Source organism: Brassica rapa, chromosome A09, assembly GCF_000309985.2.
Source record: "Brassica rapa cultivar Chiifu-401-42 chromosome A09, CAAS_Brap_v3.01, whole genome shotgun sequence".
NCBI lineage: Eukaryota > Viridiplantae > Streptophyta > Magnoliopsida > Brassicales > Brassicaceae > Brassica > Brassica rapa.
Genome location: NC_024803.2, coordinates 7,198,851 through 7,218,840, shown reverse-complemented (window position 1 = coordinate 7,218,840; position 19,990 = coordinate 7,198,851). Strand labels below are relative to the sequence as shown.

At 32.0% G+C, this 19,990-nt stretch overlaps 1 protein-coding gene across 19 annotated transcripts; it reads right to left on the bottom strand.

Annotated features, from left to right (window-relative positions):
* Positions 1 to 1,364: 1,364 nt before the first annotated feature.
* LOC103838003 (tyrosine decarboxylase 1) lies at positions 1,365 to 19,270 on the bottom strand. Of its 19 annotated transcripts, none has more exons than XM_033279670.1 (15): positions 15,936 to 19,270; positions 15,725 to 15,857; positions 15,496 to 15,568; positions 15,155 to 15,385; positions 14,922 to 15,085; positions 14,703 to 14,843; positions 14,293 to 14,352; positions 14,057 to 14,221; positions 13,799 to 13,983; positions 13,437 to 13,698; positions 10,213 to 13,338; positions 6,080 to 10,110; positions 5,801 to 5,977; positions 5,613 to 5,729; positions 1,365 to 4,907 (listed from the first exon to the last, which is right to left on the bottom strand). In XM_033279670.1, coding segments are annotated over exons 1-11 (1,536 nt in total). In that variant the 5' UTR covers positions 15,938 to 19,270; the 3' UTR covers positions 1,365 to 4,907; positions 5,613 to 5,729; positions 5,801 to 5,977; positions 6,080 to 10,110; positions 10,213 to 13,218. The 19 variants fall into 19 exon arrangements, with proteins under 19 accessions (XP_033135561.1, XP_033135559.1, XP_033135558.1 ...); XM_033279668.1 differs by having other exon boundaries at positions 1,365 to 4,898; XM_033279667.1 differs by having other exon boundaries at positions 5,613 to 5,723.
* Between the last annotated feature and the right edge of the window lie 720 nt (positions 19,271 to 19,990).

Here is a 19,990-nt window from a genome sequence, read left to right as displayed (position 1 = left end):
TTCAATTTCCGGATATAAGAATCATGTATAAACAATAAGAAAAAAATTTCCACGCAATAAGCAATTGATAAATTTAGTTAAAAAGATTGAAAAAACACAAAAAATAATATTTATATCTATTTAAATTATTAGCATAAATATAAAAATAACATTTAAATAAAATTATTAAAAATACATATTAGCTCCCACAAACTGCGAGCCCATACCCAGTTGTAAAATTTTAAATTATTTCGTTAAGTAAAATATGAGTTTTATGACTATATTTTTATTTTATTTTCGAGGCAAAGTGATGATAAATATAATCCTTTGATGGGATTGTTGATCCTGTTATTAATAAAAATGATATTAAAAACTTAGGGTAAAAACTTAGATTTTTGATGAATACAATTTACACATGAAACAAAATTGAAGTTCACTCAAACAATTTTCAAGTCAAATGAGTTGTGAGAATCTATAAAACATGAATAATACAAGATTTCAATTATTGTACTCAAAATTTTGATTAAATAACAATGAATTTTCTTTTCTTTTAGTTAAAAGATTGTAAATCTTCAATGCAATAACACTAGCTTTCAAAATATTTTTACGATATATTCTATATATAATAAGTTAATAACCAACAGCACTAAATTATAATAGAGAAAATGCAATCAGTCATTGAATAACAATAGATTATAAAATCTGTAGAGTTAACTCTAAATCCACTATTGAATAACATCACCTAAATCAATGCACTAATATTTTCAAAACTAAAAATCTCTGTTATTCAGACACACACAGATAAATTCAATTTTTAAAACTAACAGATTTTCAATTAACAAACCATTTATTCTTCAGATTTTGTTATTAATGATGTAAAAACCCTTATCACTTCCAATATTTCAAGCTAACAAATAAAAATTATTGTTTTATTTGTAACAATGAATTTCATTCACAAAACTATATGAAGAAGGATGCATTTGTAAGATGCGTTCAGGCATCGACGTTCGGGTCTATGGGTCAGGTACTAGTTTCTTTCAGGTCTGGGTTCTTCGATTCCTAGACATTTGGACCCAACTTTGAATATTTTGATTATTTATCATATTTTTATTAGATCTTAGCTTAGTCATTAATTTATTATTAGTTTTAGCTAAATCATTAATTTATTAATTTAAATAATATAACTATAAGATTTGTAACTAGATATAATTGTTTTGATTTTTCTTACTTGTCATGTTCTCCATGATTTTAGTTAATTTTGCTAATTTATCATGTTTTTATTAGGTTTTAGCTAAGTCATTAATTTACTATTAGTTTTTAGTTGAGTTATTAATTTATTAATTTAAATAATATAACTAATTAAAGCTTTGTAATTAGACATATAATTTTTTTAAAAAATTGTAAGTTTAGATAGGACCAATTCTTATTATTCTATTTTAAAGTCATATTTGTCATTGGATAATTTTAAATCATATTTGTTTCTGGATGTGGAACATAATCTATTTTTATTGTAGTTTATTGTTTAATGATAATATAGATAGTGTGTAAGTAACATTTATCTTAGTCAATGTCGTATTATAGTTATAGTAGTATGTAAATGCTAATACGTAAAACAATGAGGCCGACTTTATCTTACTATCCATCTTAATAATGTATTGTAATAATTTTCCGAATATGTGCTATGATAGTATATATATATTCTCATCATACGTTTGACGGGAAATACACACAAAACTTACAAACTTCATCTTTAAATATCATGAAACATTTTTGAATGTTGTCTTTTTAAAAAAGAAGCATGTTTCTTTTTTTCTTATTAGAGATACTGAGTCGATTAAAGATTGCTATAAAATTAGAGTAAATGTGTTGATACTTTAAAATCATGAAAAATTCAAAATTTGTTTCAACTGAACTGGTGTTGGTTGATACCTTTGTAAATATATTAATTTACTTCGTTATTGATTCACGTTAATTATATGATTTGGTGTTAGTCACTTATTTTGAAAATTGATTTGTAGGGAACTAAGACTCATGCTTCTATTGAAAAATGTTCTTTTGGCGACTTGTTTTTTGGTAAATTCTAATCTAAGTTATCTCAAGAGGATTCTTTTATTCTGCATAATTTTACGTTTGGTGATTATACCATAAAATATAGGACGACTCCACTGCTTTTAAAGATAATTTTTTATAGAACAACCAAAATCATACCTTGTGATGATTTTACAAAAGAGTTAACAAATAATTATTTCAAAGAATTTAAAAAAAAATATTGGGACGTTAATATCAAAAGGAATCTGAGCAATCGCACCTTGACGGTGGAAGAACAGCTTCCAGTCTCAGAATATGCAAGAAGAATCGATGATTTAGCCATTAAACAGCTTCTATATTGAAAGTGATACTGTATTCAATAGTCACGGGCATGTCGAAACGTCTTTGCGAGATGTTTAGAAGATTAAGTATATAAACACCGCCTGGAAGAGGAATACAAAGCATTGAATGTTTGAATGTGGTAGTCCAAAGGAGTAAATGCTTCTTAATGGCGATGAATTGATGTATCCATAACGTTTTAGAGGAGAAGAATCTTAGATGAACGGACGCGAACAAAGCTAGATCCAGAAACTAATAAAAAAAATTGATCCAAAGATTCATCAGGAAGATACATCTCGAACATCTTCCTGAAACTCCATTAATGGCTATATGGTTCTTGATTGAGAAGGATTCGTACGACGTCGGATGGAAGGTGACGCTTAAACCTAAACGTTAAAGTTGATTTCTATTGGGCTGGTTGACTGGTTTCTTCATCCACACTTGAGGCCCAAACACATTCATAAAAGCTCGTATCAATTGCAGTTAATGAAACGGCGCATTTTCCTTACCTCGACACGTGTCACGCCCACAAAACTCGAATTTCTTAGCTGGATGCTGATTTCTCCTGACGACTCCACTGCTTTTAAAGATAATTTTTTATAGAACAACCAAAATCATACCTTGTGATGATTTTACAAAAGAGTTAACAAATAATTATTTCAAAGAATTTAAAAAAAAATATTGGGACGTTAATATCAAAAGGAATTTTTAGTCAGTGAATTTTCTCTATCATATTTTTGTTTTTATTGATGTGTCCTATTTATGATACTAGGGCCGATCCGCGCTACGCGCGGAGGTATGATTTATATGTGATGTATGAAGCTATAGAATTGTATCTTATTTTAGAACATGGTCTATGGGTTTTTTGCAAGAGAAATGTATTATAAAATTTAAGGTTTTCAAGAATGTTGGTGTGTAGAAGTTATATGTTAGTTTATTCTATAGTTTATTTTTAATATTTTAATAATCTTATTAAATTTAGCCGGTTTCTTTGAAAATTTGATGTGAAGATAATATTTTAATTCTTTAGATTAAAAGATTAACTCTTCTGATTATATAAAAAAATTTGTGTACAATTCAAGTATAATTTTATCTTAGTTTTACATATTTCTAAAAGATCATTTATATAGTTATGATCAATACTTGTAGTGTTTATAATAAGTCTTGCATATCTATTTGTAATCTGTGTTTACTAAATTGTATATTAAGGTAGGGGTCGGTGTGCGCATTTTTTATAAAATATGTTGTAGTTTTAGAGTTATTTATACATTTTTGTAATTATTTTTACATTTTTTACAATTGTTTTTATATTACTTAAAAATTATAGTTCGTATTTGTTTTCATATTTTTTACAATCAAGCTCTTTTTTTTTAATTATAATGTTGTTAGAGATATCTTAATGGTCGTCACTATAAGAATTCTGTTGTAGAATTATTTTTAAGAGCAGATAAGCAATGTGAGTTATACTTCTAGTTTATTTTAATTGTAATTTAATGCATGAGTGGACATCATATTAGATCGAGTTTAATTTTATGGCTATTCAGATTTTGGGTTTTAAGATATAGAGATTTAAGTTTTATTTGGATATTTATTAGTTTTGGTTCGGGTTCGGTTGCTACCCGTTTATTTTATTTTATTTTATTGAAACCCAAATATATTTTAAAATCTTCAAATCCCAAAATAAAAGTAATATTCTTATATGTTATAATTATGTATAACTAAATACATAAAATTATCATGAAATTTGGTTCGTTTGATATTAGAGTGGAAAAACCACTAAATATTTATTGTTTTGAGTCTTCTTTTTTTTAATATTTTAAGTATTTACTTTTGACAGTTTTTAAATACTTTCAGGCATTTTTGACAGCTCTAAGTATTTTTTGAGTATTTTAGCTATTTTGAATATTATATTTTATATCTTCGATATTAAGTTGGATTTTCCGATTTTGATATTTTTCTAAGCCCTAGTTTAATGTATACTTTTATGTTATTTTCTCTTGACTTATTCTCTTTTTGTATATGATATTATTCCATAGTAAACGAAAATATATTACTTCGCAAAATATGTTGGTATTATCATAGACTGTACTTAGCCGTTCCGGAGCATTATGTTTACCATCAATGGAGTGGTAGCAAACTATTACAAAGGTAAAACACCTCAAAAATGAAATTGTAGTGACTGCACTTATAGAAAACAAAGCATATTTTTTTGTAAAAAAAGAAAGAGTATCATTTGGTAAAAAAGAATTCTCCATGTTTTGGACTGAGTTTGTGATAAGGTTAAAACCAAAAAGTGTAATCTTAAATCTTAAACACAGACAAATATTCTTAAAACTATGATAAACAACAACTTACGTATGAAAGCAATCCCAGTTAAATAGAATAGTGGTGATCATTAGAATAGTCCCAGATCCATCTGTTCCATGTCACTGGTCGACGAACCATTCCACATCTTCTCCGGTCCCTCGCCATCTTCTGATTCTCCATGCCCGATATGCTCTTCATGAGCACCACCACTGCAACCCCTCCTCTGCCACCGTCATCACCACCACCTGGAAATACTATTTAACGTTTAGTAGAAAAAAATTTAGTAGATTTGAGCGATAAGAGTATCTGCTTCTCCACACTGAGAGCACAAAAGTATTGCACCTGAAAAGTACAGTCAAAGAGCTAATAGAGCACAACAAAAATTTATACTTTCATGTTCCCATCAGTGGTTTTCATAGTAATTAGAGCAATCTAAATGTTACCAATCCTAAAAACAAATACATGACATCAGAACTGTATATCTTCATGAACAGAGGGGCAGACACACACACATCATCTCATCATTTATGGGATGGTATAAAGTGTGAGTGAAATAGCTAATAGAACACAACAAAGTTCATAATTTCATGTTTCCACCAAAGGTTTTCACAATAATTACCAATTCAAAAAAAAATATTGGAAGTCAACATGTAATCTTCACGAATCATCATTGAAAATCTTGAAAGACGTAACCAAGAACACATGGGCGTACACACATCATCACACAATTTATGTAATGGTATAAGAGCTAATAAATAGCGACAGAAAATTTAAAAAAGCATAAGATTTAAAAAATCGCAGGATATCTATGAGACCACATCTCGCTCACCAACACATCCATAAAATTTTCCAAACACAACTTTCTTAGTTAAACATAGAAATTAAAATCTGATCTAGGGATTTAAATCCAGCTTCAGTATCGGCATGTGAATACACACAAAAGAAAAGAAAGAACTAACCCCATCAAATTGATCATGGATCTGAATACAGAAGGGTTGTGAATGCCATAGGATACATGACGGCGGTTTCAGTGTCTCGGAGCCTGAACAGAAGCTATGTTGCTTTGTTGACTGCGGCTATGTAAGAGGACATGTAAATAGGATAATCCAGAAGGTGTTAAATCGAAGTAAACAGTAAGAATAGTTACCTTTTGATCAACCATTATCAGATTCACGCCCATCAACTCTCCACACCTTCTGGACTACAGATGAGAGGAAAAAGAAAGCAAAATCCGTAAGAAAGTACAGATGGTTTCATGCATTCCGGAGTCCTCCATATCATGCTTCTTCTTCAATATCCAGTGCTTATCTAAACATACAGTAGTCTGAAACTGTTCTCATTAACATCGCATTCCAAGGTATTCTAAGACAAAATACAAAACTTTCAGAAAATGAAAAGAAAGAAATCTATAATAATTAGAAAAAACCTCGATTTTGGTTTACTGTCGTCTTATTGTCTTCCTTGCTCCTTCCTAAAAGAAATTGTCAAAAGTCCATTTTCAGACTGAAAACATCATATATTAAAGAAAAACAAAACAAAATCAGCTGTTCCAAAGATCTGACGGAGAGATTTAGATCAACCTAACCTTTGTAGGAAGGAATTGGATGTACCAATGAATATGAACAGTTTGGGTCTTGCTGGATCATGTGAACCGATATAGCTATGGTCATGGATTCCTGCGAACAACACATCGGTCGATCAAATGTAGGTGTAAGTTTGTAAGAAGAAAACAAAAACCCATAAGAGAGAATCTGAGCAATCGCACCTTGACGGTGGAAGAACAGCTTCCAGTCTCAGAATATGCAAGAAGAATCGATGATTTAGCCATTAAACAGCTTCTATATTGAAAGTGATACTGTATTCAATAGTCACGGGCATGTCGAAACGTCTTTGCGAGATGTTTAGAAGATTAAGTATATAAACACCGCCTGGAAGAGGAATACAAAGCATTGAATGTTTGAATGTGGTAGTCCAAAGGAGTAAATGCTTCTTAATGGCGATGAATTGATGTATCCATAACGTTTTAGAGGAGAAGAATCTTAGATGAACGGACGCGAACAAAGCTAGATCCAGAAACTAATAAAAAAAATTGATCCAAAGATTCATCAGGAAGATACATCTCGAACATCTTCCTGAAACTCCATTAATGGCTATATGGTTCTTGATTGAGAAGGATTCGTACGACGTCGGATGGAAGGTGACGCTTAAACCTAAACGTTAAAGTTGATTTCTATTGGGCTGGTTGACTGGTTTCTTCATCCACACTTGAGGCCCAAACACATTCATAAAAGCTCGTATCAATTGCAGTTAATGAAACGGCGCATTTTCCTTACCTCGACACGTGTCACGCCCACAAAACTCGAATTTCTTAGCTGGATGCTGATTTCTCCTGACGACTCCACTGCTTTTAAAGATAATTTTTTATAGAACAACCAAAATCATACCTTGTGATGATTTTACAAAAGAGTTAACAAATAATTATTTCAAAGAATTTAAAAAAAAATATTGGGACGTTAATATCAAAAGGAATTTTTAGTCAGTGAATTTTCTCTATCATATTTTTGTTTTTATTGATGTGTCCTATTTATGATACTAGGGCCGATCCGCGCTACGCGCGGAGGTATGATTTATATGTGATGTATGAAGCTATAGAATTGTATCTTATTTTAGAACATGGTCTATGGGTTTTTTGCAAGAGAAATGTATTATAAAATTTAAGGTTTTCAAGAATGTTGGTGTGTAGAAGTTATATGTTAGTTTATTCTATAGTTTATTTTTAATATTTTAATAATCTTATTAAATTTAGCCGGTTTCTTTGAAAATTTGATGTGAAGATAATATTTTAATTCTTTAGCTTAAAAGATTAACTCTTCTGATTATATAAAAAAATTTGTGTACAATTCAAGTATAATTTTATCTTAGTTTTACATATTTCTAAAAGATCATTTATATAGTTATGATCAATACTTGTAGTGTTTATAATAAGTCTTGCATATCTATTTGTAATCTGTGTTTACTAAATTGTATATTAAGGTAGGGGTCGGTGTGCGCATTTTTTATAAAATATGTTGTAGTTTTAGAGTTATTTATACATTTTTGTAATTATTTTTACATTTTTTACAATTGTTTTTATATTACTTAAAAATTATAGTTCGTATTTGTTTTCATATTTTTTACAATCAAGCTCTTTTTTTTTAATTATAATGTTGTTAGAGATATCTTAATGGTCGTCACTATAAGAATTCTGTTGTAGAATTATTTTTAAGAGCAGATAAGCAATGTGAGTTATACTTCTAGTTTATTTTAATTGTAATTTAATGCATGAGTGGACATCATATTAGATCGAGTTTAATTTTATGGCTATTCAGATTTTGGGTTTTAAGATATAGAGATTTAAGTTTTATTTGGATATTTATTAGTTTTGGTTCGGGTTCGGTTGCTACCCGTTTATTTTATTTTATTTTATTGAAACCCAAATATATTTTAAAATCTTCAAATCCCAAAATAAAAGTAATATTCTTATATGTTATAATTATGTATAACTAAATACATAAAATTATCATGAAATTTGGTTCGTTTGATATTAGAGTGGAAAAACCACTAAATATTTATTGTTTTGAGTCTTCTTTTTTTTTTAATATTTTAAGTATTTACTTTTGACAGTTTTTAAATACTTTCAGGCATTTTTGACAGCTCTAAGTATTTTTTGAGTATTTTAGCTATTTTGAATATTATATTTTATATCTTCGATATTAAGTTGGATTTTCCGATTTTGATATTTTTCTAAGCCCTAGTTTAATGTATACTTTTATGTTATTTTCTCTTGACTTATTCTCTTTTTGTATATGATATTATTCCATAGTAAACGAAAATATATTACTTCGCAAAATATGTTGGTATTATCATAGACTGTACTTAGCCGTTCCGGAGCATTATGTTTACCATCAATGGAGTGGTAGCAAACTATTACAAAGGTAAAACACCTCAAAAATGAAATTGTAGTGACTGCACTTATAGAAAACAAAGCATATTTTTTTGTAAAAAAAGAAAGAGTATCATTTGGTAAAAAAGAATTCTCCATGTTTTGGACTGAGTTTGTGATAAGGTTAAAACCAAAAAGTGTAATCTTAAATCTTAAACACAGACAAATATTCTTAAAACTATGATAAACAACAACTTACGTATGAAAGCAATCCCAGTTAAATAGAATAGTGGTGATCATTAGAATAGTCCCAGATCCATCTGTTCCATGTCACTGGTCGACGAACCATTCCACATCTTCTCCGGTCCCTCGCCATCTTCTGATTCTCCATGCCCGATATGCTCTTCATGAGCACCACCACTGCAACCCCTCCTCTGCCACCGTCATCACCACCACCTGGAAATACTATTTAACGTTTAGTAGAAAAAAATTTAGTAGATTTGAGCGATAAGAGTATCTGCTTCTCCACACTGAGAGCACAAAAGTATTGCACCTGAAAAGTACAGTCAAAGAGCTAATAGAGCACAACAAAAATTTATACTTTCATGTTCCCATCAGTGGTTTTCATAGTAATTAGAGCAATCTAAATGTTACCAATCCTAAAAACAAATACATGACATCAGAACTGTATATCTTCATGAACAGAGGGGCAGACACACACACATCATCTCATCATTTATGGGATGGTATAAAGTGTGAGTGAAATAGCTAATAGAACACAACAAAGTTCATAATTTCATGTTTCCACCAAAGGTTTTCACAATAATTACCAATTCAAAAAAAAAATATTGGAAGTCAACATGTAATCTTCACGAATCATCATTGAAAATCTTGAAAGACGTAACCAAGAACACATGGGCGTACACACATCATCACACAATTTATGTAATGGTATAAGAGCTAATAAATAGCGACAGAAAATTTAAAAAGCATAAGATTTAAAAAATCGCAGGATATCTATGAGACCACATCTCGCTCACCAACACATCCATAAAATTTTCCAAACACAACTTTCTTAGTTAAACATAGAAATTAAAATCTGATCTAGGGATTTAAATCCAGCTTCAGTATCGGCATGTGAATACACACAAAAGAAAAGAAAGAACTAACCCCATCAAATTGATCATGGATCTGAATACAGAAGGGTTGTGAATGCCATAGGATACATGACGGCGGTTTCAGTGTCTCGGAGCCTGAACAGAAGCTATGTTGCTTTGTTGACTGCGGCTATGTAAGAGGACATGTAAATAGGATAATCCAGAAGGTGTTAAATCGAAGTAAACAGTAAGAATAGTTACCTTTTGATCAACCATTATCAGATTCACGCCCATCAACTCTCCACACCTTCTGGACTACAGATGAGAGGAAAAAGAAAGCAAAATCCGTAAGAAAGTACAGATGGTTTCATGCATTCCGGAGTCCTCCATATCATGCTTCTTCTTCAATATCCAGTGCTTATCTAAACATACAGTAGTCTGAAACTGTTCTCATTAACATCGCATTCCAAGGTATTCTAAGACAAAATACAAAACTTTCAGAAAATGAAAAGAAAGAAATCTATAATAATTAGAAAAAACCTCGATTTTGGTTTACTGTCGTCTTATTGTCTTCCTTGCTCCTTCCTAAAAGAAATTGTCAAAAGTCCATTTTCAGACTGAAAACATCATATATTAAAGAAAAACAAAACAAAATCAGCTGTTCCAAAGATCTGACGGAGAGATTTAGATCAACCTAACCTTTGTAGGAAGGAATTGGATGTACCAATGAATATGAACAGTTTGGGTCTTGCTGGATCATGTGAACCGATATAGCTATGGTCATGGATTCCTGCGAACAACACATCGGTCGATCAAATGTAGGTGTAAGTTTGTAAGAAGAAAACAAAAACCCATAAGAGAGAATCTGAGCAATCGCACCTTGACGGTGGAAGAACAGCTTCCAGTCTCAGAATATGCAAGAAGAATCGATGATTTAGCCATTAAACAGCTTCTATATTGAAAGTGATACTGTATTCAATAGTCACGGGCATGTCGAAACGTCTTTGCGAGATGTTTAGAAGATTAAGTATATAAACACCGCCTGGAAGAGGAATACAAAGCATTGAATGTTTGAATGTGGTAGTCCAAAGGAGTAAATGCTTCTTAATGGCGATGAATTGATGTATCCATAACGTTTTAGAGGAGAAGAATCTTAGATGAACGGACGCGAACAAAGCTAGATCCAGAAACTAATAAAAAAAATTGATCCAAAGATTCATCAGGAATATACATCTCGAACATCTTCCTGAAACTCCATTAATGGCTATATGGTTCTTGATTGAGAAGGATTCGTACGACGTCGGATGGAAGGTGACGCTTAAACCTAAACGTTAAAGTTGATTTCTATTGGGTTGGTTGACTGGTTTCTTCATCCACACTTGAGGCCCAAACACATTCATAAAAGCTCGTATCAATTGCAATTAATGAAACGGCGCATTTTCCTTACCTCGACACGTGTCACGCCCACAAAACTCGAATTTCTTAGCTGGATGCTGACGTGGCGCGCCCAGGAGAGAGGAAACTCTCTTTTATATATAAAGATGTTTGTTCACGAGTTCTTCTTTCTATTTTTTTGTCTTTCAATGCACTAATATTTTTAGAACTAATAATCTCTGTTATTCAGACACACACCGATAAATTTAATTTTTAAAACTAACAGATTTTTAACTAACAAACCATTTATTGTTCAGATTTTGTTATTAATGATAAAAAACGTTATCAATTCCAATATTTCAAGCCAACAAATAACAATTTTTTTCTTTGTATCAATGAACTTCATTCACAAAATTATATGATGAAGGATGCATTCGTAAGATGTGTTCAGGTATGGACGTTTGCGTCTCTGGGTCGGATACCGGTTTCTTTCGGGTATGGGTTCTTCGATTCCTAGACGTTTGCGTCTCTGGGTCAGGTACCGTAAAATTGAGTTTTCCCGCCAAACTGCAAAGTTGCATTTTCCCGCCAAAACAGTAAAATCAAATTTTCCTACCAAACGACAACGTCATGTTTTCCCGCTAAAACCGTGAAATTGAGTTTCCCGCCAAAACCGAAAAATTGAATTTTCCCACCAAAAGCGTAAATTTGAGTTTTTCAGCCAAAACTACAAAATCGATTTTCCCGCCAAAACGGTAAAATTGAGTTTTCCCGCCAAAACCGTAAAATTATGCTTTCTCGGGAAAATTGTGTTTTCAGTCACAACCGCAAAATTTGTTTTCCCACCAAAACCATAAAATCGTGTTATCTCGTGAAAACCGTAAAATTGAATTTACTGCCAAAATCGTAAAACTGAGTTTTCCCGCCAAAACCGTAAAATTGAGTTTTCCTGTCGAAATCGTAAAATTGAGTTTTCCCGCCAAAACCGCAAAATCGTGTTTTCCCGCCAAAACCGCAATATTTTATTTTCCGGCCAAAACCGTGATACTGTGTTTTCTCGCCACAACCGTAAAATTGTATTTTCGCTAAAACAGAAAATCTTTCTTTTTTCCGCCAAAATGTTAAAAATAGTTTTCTCACTAAAATCACAAAATTATGCTAAAATAATTATATTGTTTCTAACACCAAAACCATATAATTGTATTTATCAAAAGTCTAAGTATTCATTTTGTTTTCAGCCCCAAAATAATATTTTTACTTAGTAACCATTTAAACTATAAAATTATTGTTCATGGGTTAACCATTAAAACCATTATCTCATTAACTTAAATGTGTTATGGATTGACCCAATACATTTGTCAAATGGATTGGTTAAAACCATAACCCATATAAGCTTAAAACCATTTGAATATGGTTTGGTTTGGGTTGGTTTATCCATTTTGACACCCCTAAGTACAACTAACATACATTGTTCATGTTGATTTCATAACATGGATTTGGTTATTTGAATTACTCTAATCATTTATTCCTAATTTTTATAAATAAAATGTAAGTCATTATGCTCGTGTATACACCAAAAAGTTGATTGACTGATAAAAAGTTTGGCACTCATCTAAAACTTAATCAATCAACACCTAAAACTCTTTGTTAAACTTAATATTTGTTAATATAGTTTTAGATAGTGGATTCACTTTTTATATTTAAAATTAAGCTTTTAAATGGTTTACAACTCATATATATACTCTCATAACCACATTTAAAATTTGGTTAAGGTATCATGATGAAACAAATATAAACAAGTCCACATGTTTGGGTCGCAAGAATAAAGTATTGGATAAATTTTAAAAGATTTTCTCATATGCTTACAATAAGTTCATTGTTAATGGTTAAAGTTAACCGCAATAAACCAAACCAAAAGATAGAATACACAGTTACACACAACTGGAGAAAAGATAAAATACACACAATTGGAAGAAAAAATATATAGAAAGAGATACACAATCATACCGAAGTTCACTTGTTATTCCAACTTTGGTAAGTTTTTTTTTATTTAATATGATTATATCAAACCAAACCAAACCAATCCAATCCAATCCAATCCAATCCAATCCAATGCATCCTTGATTTGTTGGCAAAAAACAGCTCACTATAGTGTCCCTTTTTATATTTGTTTTACTTGCGAAGCAAGTAAGATACTTTTTCCTGAATAACCTTCCATGTCTCCTTCACGTGCTTCTCCTCTGTCAACGGCGCTCCAATGGCACAACGTAGAACGATTTTTCCCGACAAAGCCTTTTTCCCCCACGCAAAGAAATGCATATATACAGTTATGTCTTTAATTAAAGTAATAAAATCATCCAACAGAGAAGAAAAGAGAAGTCAGTACTTACAGTGTGAGAAATGAAGAGTTTCCCTGAGGAATTTACTGCCTCTAGGAGCTCAAGGTTTCGACTATTACACTTCTTTTCATCGTTATCGGTAGGAACGATACGAAAGCAGACGAGAGAAAAGATCCGAGGAGTGATAACCTCAAAGTTAGGATCTTGAGAGACAAGTTGTTCAAGATCTTTAGCCAGCTTGATGTGGTTTCTTATATAGTTCTTCAAAGTCTCAGCTCCATAGAGCCTTAAAACCATCCATAGTTTCAATGATCTATTAAACACACACACACACACACACACACACACACAAAAAGCTCAGAATATTGTATCTTATCATTTTTAAATTTTAGTTTTCTGGGAAAGCAAAGAACCTGAATCTTCGTCCGAGAGGGATCTGCCAGTCTTTGTAATCAACAACTAAGTTTGCCTGAGAGGCCTGCCAAAAAAAAAAAAAGTTGATAATAATAAGAATTGAATATGAAATCAAAATCATTCGTACCTTGTTTTTGAGAAACTCTGGATTTGTTGACAGAGCTTCAGTGAGAGCATGCTGATCCTGTTTTATCAACATGTGTTTTTCAGTATACGAGGAGAAAGTGAGACTAAAAAAGAGGGGATATCATATGTACCTTCACCCAAAGCAGGGAACAATCGAAGTTGGTGAGGAACCATTTGTGAGCATTCATGTTAAATGAGTCTGCAGTTTCTACTCCGTCTATGTACTGTCTATACTCTGGACATATACAAGCACTTCCAGCGTACGCTGCGTCCACGTGAAACCATATCTCATTGCTCTGAGAATGCAGTAGTTAATAAGAGAATTAGCATCAGTTCCTCTGCTTTTATGAAATGTGAAATAAATAACCTTTGCAATCTTTCCCAGTGCGGCTAGTGGATCAACTGCTGCTGAAGAAGTTGTTCCAACCTGCAAATAACAAACGAGTCTTTCAGAAAATAAACATGCTTCAGAGTAAGCAGAGCTGGCTTAGTTTTGGGGGCCAGGTCCCAATCCAATTTTTTTTTTTTTCATTAATATACATCCTATAGATTTAAATTTGAATTTTGTTCTAAAATATAATAATATTAAGTATTTAGTCAAAACTAAAATAAAAGCAGATAAATTAATCAAATTGTTTATAAAATAATAAGATTTAATAATATTTTGAAATTTTGAAATTTAATAATTATAGGACCGAAAAATATTTATGTCCAAGGGCATGTAATGACAATATTGAACCAGCCCTGAGAGCAAGTAACAAGTTAGCTAGTGCTTACATTGCCACACAAGAAGAAAGGAATCAATCCAGCTTCAAGATCCCGAGAAACGGCTTCTTGAAGCAATTCTGGACGCAGAGCATAATTTGTAGAGGAATCTGCTTTCAGCACCCTACAATTCTCCGGATGGATTCCAGCTATCTGTCAATCACAAAAACAGAAGAAGTCAGTTTCTTTTAAACAAAACTTTCTTTGATCAAAATCTGAAAAAATATTCACCTGGCAAGCTTTCTGTAGAGCTGAATGTGTCTGGTCAGAGGAGTAGACAACGAGCTTCCCAAGGGAGTTCTTGCCAGCGCTTCTTAAGACCTTATCGCGGGCAGCAATCATAACAACAAGAATAGCTTCACTAGCTGACCCTTGAATGACTCCACCTCCATTTCCTACATTACAGCTTTTACCTAAGTTAGGTCTTACGCCAAATGATTATTTTTGACAAGATTTTATATAACCTTTGGAGAGAAAATGCTCGGGTAGGTTTAGAAGTTTGGCAAGCCAATCAAGAACGATCATTTCGAGCTCAGTGGCAGCTGGAGACGTTACCCAACTAAAACCAACAATTCCAACACCAGCACTCAACATCTCACCCAAGAACCCTGCAACGCTGCTGTTAGACGGGTAATAAGCAAAGAAGTTGGGGCTTTGCCAGTGAGTTACTCCAGGCAATATCTTCGTTTTAACATCTGCAAAAAAAAAAAAAAAAAACTCACATCAGATCTGTCTATGCTCAACCAAAAAGTATCGGAAATGGCCCAAACAAAAAAAATGGAAGTGAGTATTCAGTTTAATTCACCATCAAGAACTTGTTCAACTGTTTCAGGGTGGTCTGGTGCTGAATCAGGCAAAAGGTTGTGAAGATAACCAGGCTGTATCATAGAGACAAGTAAAATATCAACATTGTGTGAATGAGCCAACAAAACTATAGCAAAAACATAATGTGACGACACTTCAACTTTGGTTAGACCCTTTGACATAGCAAATTTTATTGAATAAAACCCACATCAAATTGAAAAGAAAGTGACCTGAACTTGGCTAAGGACAGGGAAAGATTCGATAGTTTTGTAATAATCAGCAATGAAGTCCACCATTCGATGTCCGTACTCTCTCAGTTGCTCAGAGTCCATCGGCTTCAGCACGTGCCTACTACCATTTTCCCTGTTCCATAATAATAAAAAAACAATTACTTCAGAAAAATATTCTTCAGAGATCATTTACCAACTTTAAAGAACTTACATTTTTTTTTTCCTTGCGTAGCTTCTAATTTTGTGTTTATGTCTCAGAAGCCTTCCTGAATGGTTTGGGTTTCAGCCTGCTTAGTTTCCTCTTATATATAGGATCGGGAGTGTGTTTTGTTTTTGTACAATTTTTAAATGTTTTAAACAATTATAAAACATTTTAAATAAAGAACAAAATAGTACTGAATAACCCTGTCCAACTAATTATGTTGTCCACCCAAATCGTTATCACGAGAGTAATGAGAAATGGTTGTACTTGTGTGTGTGTGTGTCAACGTTGCAATGGTGAGATTTCAGGTAGAAATAATGTTTATCTTTTTTTCTTCTTCTCATATCTAAACTCTATTGTCTGCAACTATTGCATTAGGACTATAGACTTCGTTAGGCTATTGTTTTTCTTTTTACCAACGACCTAACAATTTTTTTAACTACTCTAATTGATTGTTTAATACAGCTTAGTTCTTGATTACAATCCTCTCTCTCCCCAAATTAATCAAAAATCTATATTTTTTATGTCCGATTTTTTAACCACAACCGGCCTAGTTTTTTTTTGAACTTTTAATTATTTTCTTCTTCGGTTTACGTGTTCTTTTGGTCTGTTAGATGTTTTCCAGAAAGCATATCTAAATTTTAAATTTGGAACCTTTAGTTAAGGGTCGACGATGGTGGTTTGGTCATTGATGTGCCTTATGTATTGCATGGTGTTTTCCGTCCGTATCTTCGCTTCTCGAAATTCTTGTCAGTGGTTCTTTAGATTTTTTTTTGTTGCAATCGTCATTTTAAAGGGCTTCTTTTGCTTTTACTGTTGGACCCTTCTCTCTAATTTGTATGTGTTCTTAGGTTGCTTTTAGTGGTGTTTCTACCTTGGTTTGAAGGAAGTGGTTTTCCTTAGTTTGCTAACAACAAAACATATTAAATGTTGTTTTGTCTTTATCTTCCCCTTCAAGGCAAAAGATTTTCGGACTCACCTTCCAAAAACTGGAATTTTGGCTCTTATTTTCCTTTTTAGTTTCTTTTTAAATTCTCCTTGGAATAATTACGGAAAGATAACCAGTGGTGATAGTCTAGTGGCGCTTGAGGGAAATAAACTCAATACAGAGAACCTTGGTTATATCCAGAAGAAAGTCTATCTATGAGACATACCTCCACCCGGAGGTTAAATATGTATCTTTAATAGATCCGAATTTAACATGTTTTTGTTAAAAAAAAAATAATTATGGAGAGATGGCAATGATTTTCAGCGTGAGCGGAAGATAGCAGCGCCTCAAAACCCTGAGAAACGCAACGGTGCTGAGAGGAACTCGAGAGAGAACACGTGTGAATATATTATTCAAACTAAAGAACAAATAAAACTAACATTCCTTTCAACAAATTATTATATTAATTGTCATTTCATGTTTCAGTCGGTTTAACTCTTTAATTAATTATATTACCATAATAATAATAGCACACATTTTTATTCTATAGTTAATCAACATCAATTTTGTACCAATTATAAAAATAAAAAATGTATAATAATCGGGTTCTGCATATGGCTAAACTTCGGTTTAGTCTGTTTTACTAAAAAAAATACTCCTTTCGTTCCCGAAAGTAAGATGTTTTAGATTTATTACTTGTTCCACAAAGATAGTTTTTATATATGTTTAAGGTATTTTTTATACTTTTAAGAAATATTAAATAAAAATATTTGAATTGATTAAATTTCATTGGTGAAAAGTAATTGGAAAGTGTACAATAAAGTAAAAGAAAAATTAAATTATAAACATTTATTGAATTCTTAATAAGCGTGAACACTTTAGAAAATTTTACTTTCGGGAACAGAGGGAGTATATCTTTAGTTTTAATCGGTTGAAAACTACATAGCCAAACTCATCATTCAAAAACATAATTTATGTGAAAAAATAATAACTTAAATCAAAATAATAAATATGTATTACATATATTATCACTTAATTTTTCACACCATATAATTATTTTACTACAAAAACATATTTTTATTTTTATTTGTTTACATAATCAGTTAGGCATGGACATTCGTGTACTCATTCAGGTACGGGTTGTTTCTTTCGAATATCGAACCTTTTGGATTTTGAAATTAGATCTGTTTGGATATTATAAATTTATGTGTGCGTTTCGAGTTGGGTCCTCACGGGTTTAGATAGTTTTGTTCTAATGTATAGAAACCTAAAAATATCCAAATAACTAATGTATCTGAAAAAAATTCATAATATTTTTTTCAAAAATAACTACGGTATTCAATTCAATCTGAATCTTGTAAATACAATTAGTTATACATCGACATATCTAAAATATATAGTATTAATTATGAAAATAAATATTAATTTATAAGAATATAAAAACCAACACCCGCAAACTCTAGTTCTTATATTACAACTTATGAGAAAACATTAGATGATAACACTCTACAATCGACTCTACAATCGAAAATTGTATTATTCTATGACGATTTATGAATAATGGTTTTACTTGTAGTGTAGAAGCTGGTACGTTTCTTCTATTGGTTGAAATTTAAGAACTTTCTAATTTGGAGTGCCTAAACAAACCATTATAAGAAATGACATTATATAAGGACATTATCTACAACTTTAAATTTTAAAGTACAATCTAAAAATAAGCAAAAATTACTTTGAATAACAAAACTAGAACCTTTTTTTTTTTTTGATCAAAACTAGAACTTAAATGACAGAAATACGTGAACACTAGCTTCTCCTAGTTGTACTTGGCGGACAAAGCAACTGATAGCACCGAATCATGATTTTTGAATTTCACCTAAATTTTGGTAATGTCGTTTTTTTCCTCCACCATCTTATTTTCATTATTAAATATCTCATTTCCATGTCGAGATTGATCATATCAAACCCCGATCAATCCCACCTAAATATCAATTAGTTAGGACCAAGTTTTAAATATCATTTTTATATTATTAATTTTAGTGAGAGAATTGCTCCATATGATTGCACTAAAAAGATTTAATGAAAGCTTAAAACATTATAAGGAACTTTTAAAATTTGGAAAACATCAATTTTCAAAAATTAGTCAATTAATTTAGGGAATTTTCAATTAGATTCACAAGGTTCCCGGTAAATTTAACACCACCTAGGAATGGATAAATAAACCGAAACCGAACCAGTACCAAATCGGACCCAATAAAAATAAATTCTAACCAAACCGAATCCGACATAAATTCTGAATGTAACTTGTTTTATGTTACTTTGGGTTATGGTTTTTATCTGAACAGAACTCGAATCCATCCGAATGAATATCTAAAAAACCTGAAAATTTTAATTTTTTTTTGGGAAAACGACATATTTCCATACCAGAAGTTTCATATAGTAACAGTTTCACACGATCTTTCAACCTCGTCTTAATTGCACATATATATAGAAGTTGTACATCCTATTTCCCCACAATGTCAAAGTTCGAAACCCGAACCCACATGGCTTCGGTTATTCATCAATTTAGTGGTTCAGAAGAGGTAACCAAACCGAAAGACATAAAATAACCCGACCAGAGATCCTATTTTAACCCGGTTGGAATCCAGTTTTAAAAACTCCCAATTATACGAACCCTAAAAACGAACCCAGAAGCTCTCTCCTTCAGCTGGTGAAAATCGAAAATGAGCAACGAAAGTGGAGATTCGTCAGGGACATCAGGTGTTCGAAGAAGAGGAACAGTGGTCGGTGTGCCGAAGAGATGCTGGTGTGGCGAAATCGTGGTAGCAAGAATGTCAAAGTCTGAAGCTAATCCTTATCGGCGATATTACCGTTGTGCATATGCTGGTGTGGCGAAATCGTAATATCGCCAATAAGGATTAGCTTCAGACTTTCTTTCTACCACGATTCGCCACACCAGCATCTCTTCGGCACACCGACCACTGTTCCTCTTCTTCGAACACCTGATGCCCTGACGAAGCTCCACTTTCGTTGCTCATTTTCGATTTTCACCAGCTGAAGGAGAGAGCTTCTGGGTTCGTTTTTAGGGTTCGTATAATTGGGGGTTTTTAAAACTGGATTCCAACCGGGTTAAAATATG

Bases quoted from the DNA above. Each gene is read 5' to 3' on its own strand.
- LOC103838003 (XM_033279660.1), bottom strand. The intron at 15,386-15,495 runs GTGAATTAAACT...TTTTTTTTGCAG, and splicing joins AGTTGAACAAGTTCTTGATG to ATGTTAAAACGAAGATATTG. The intron at 14,222-14,292 runs GTTATTTATTTC...CTGCATTCTCAG, and splicing joins CACTGGGAAAGATTGCAAAG to AGCAATGAGATATGGTTTCA.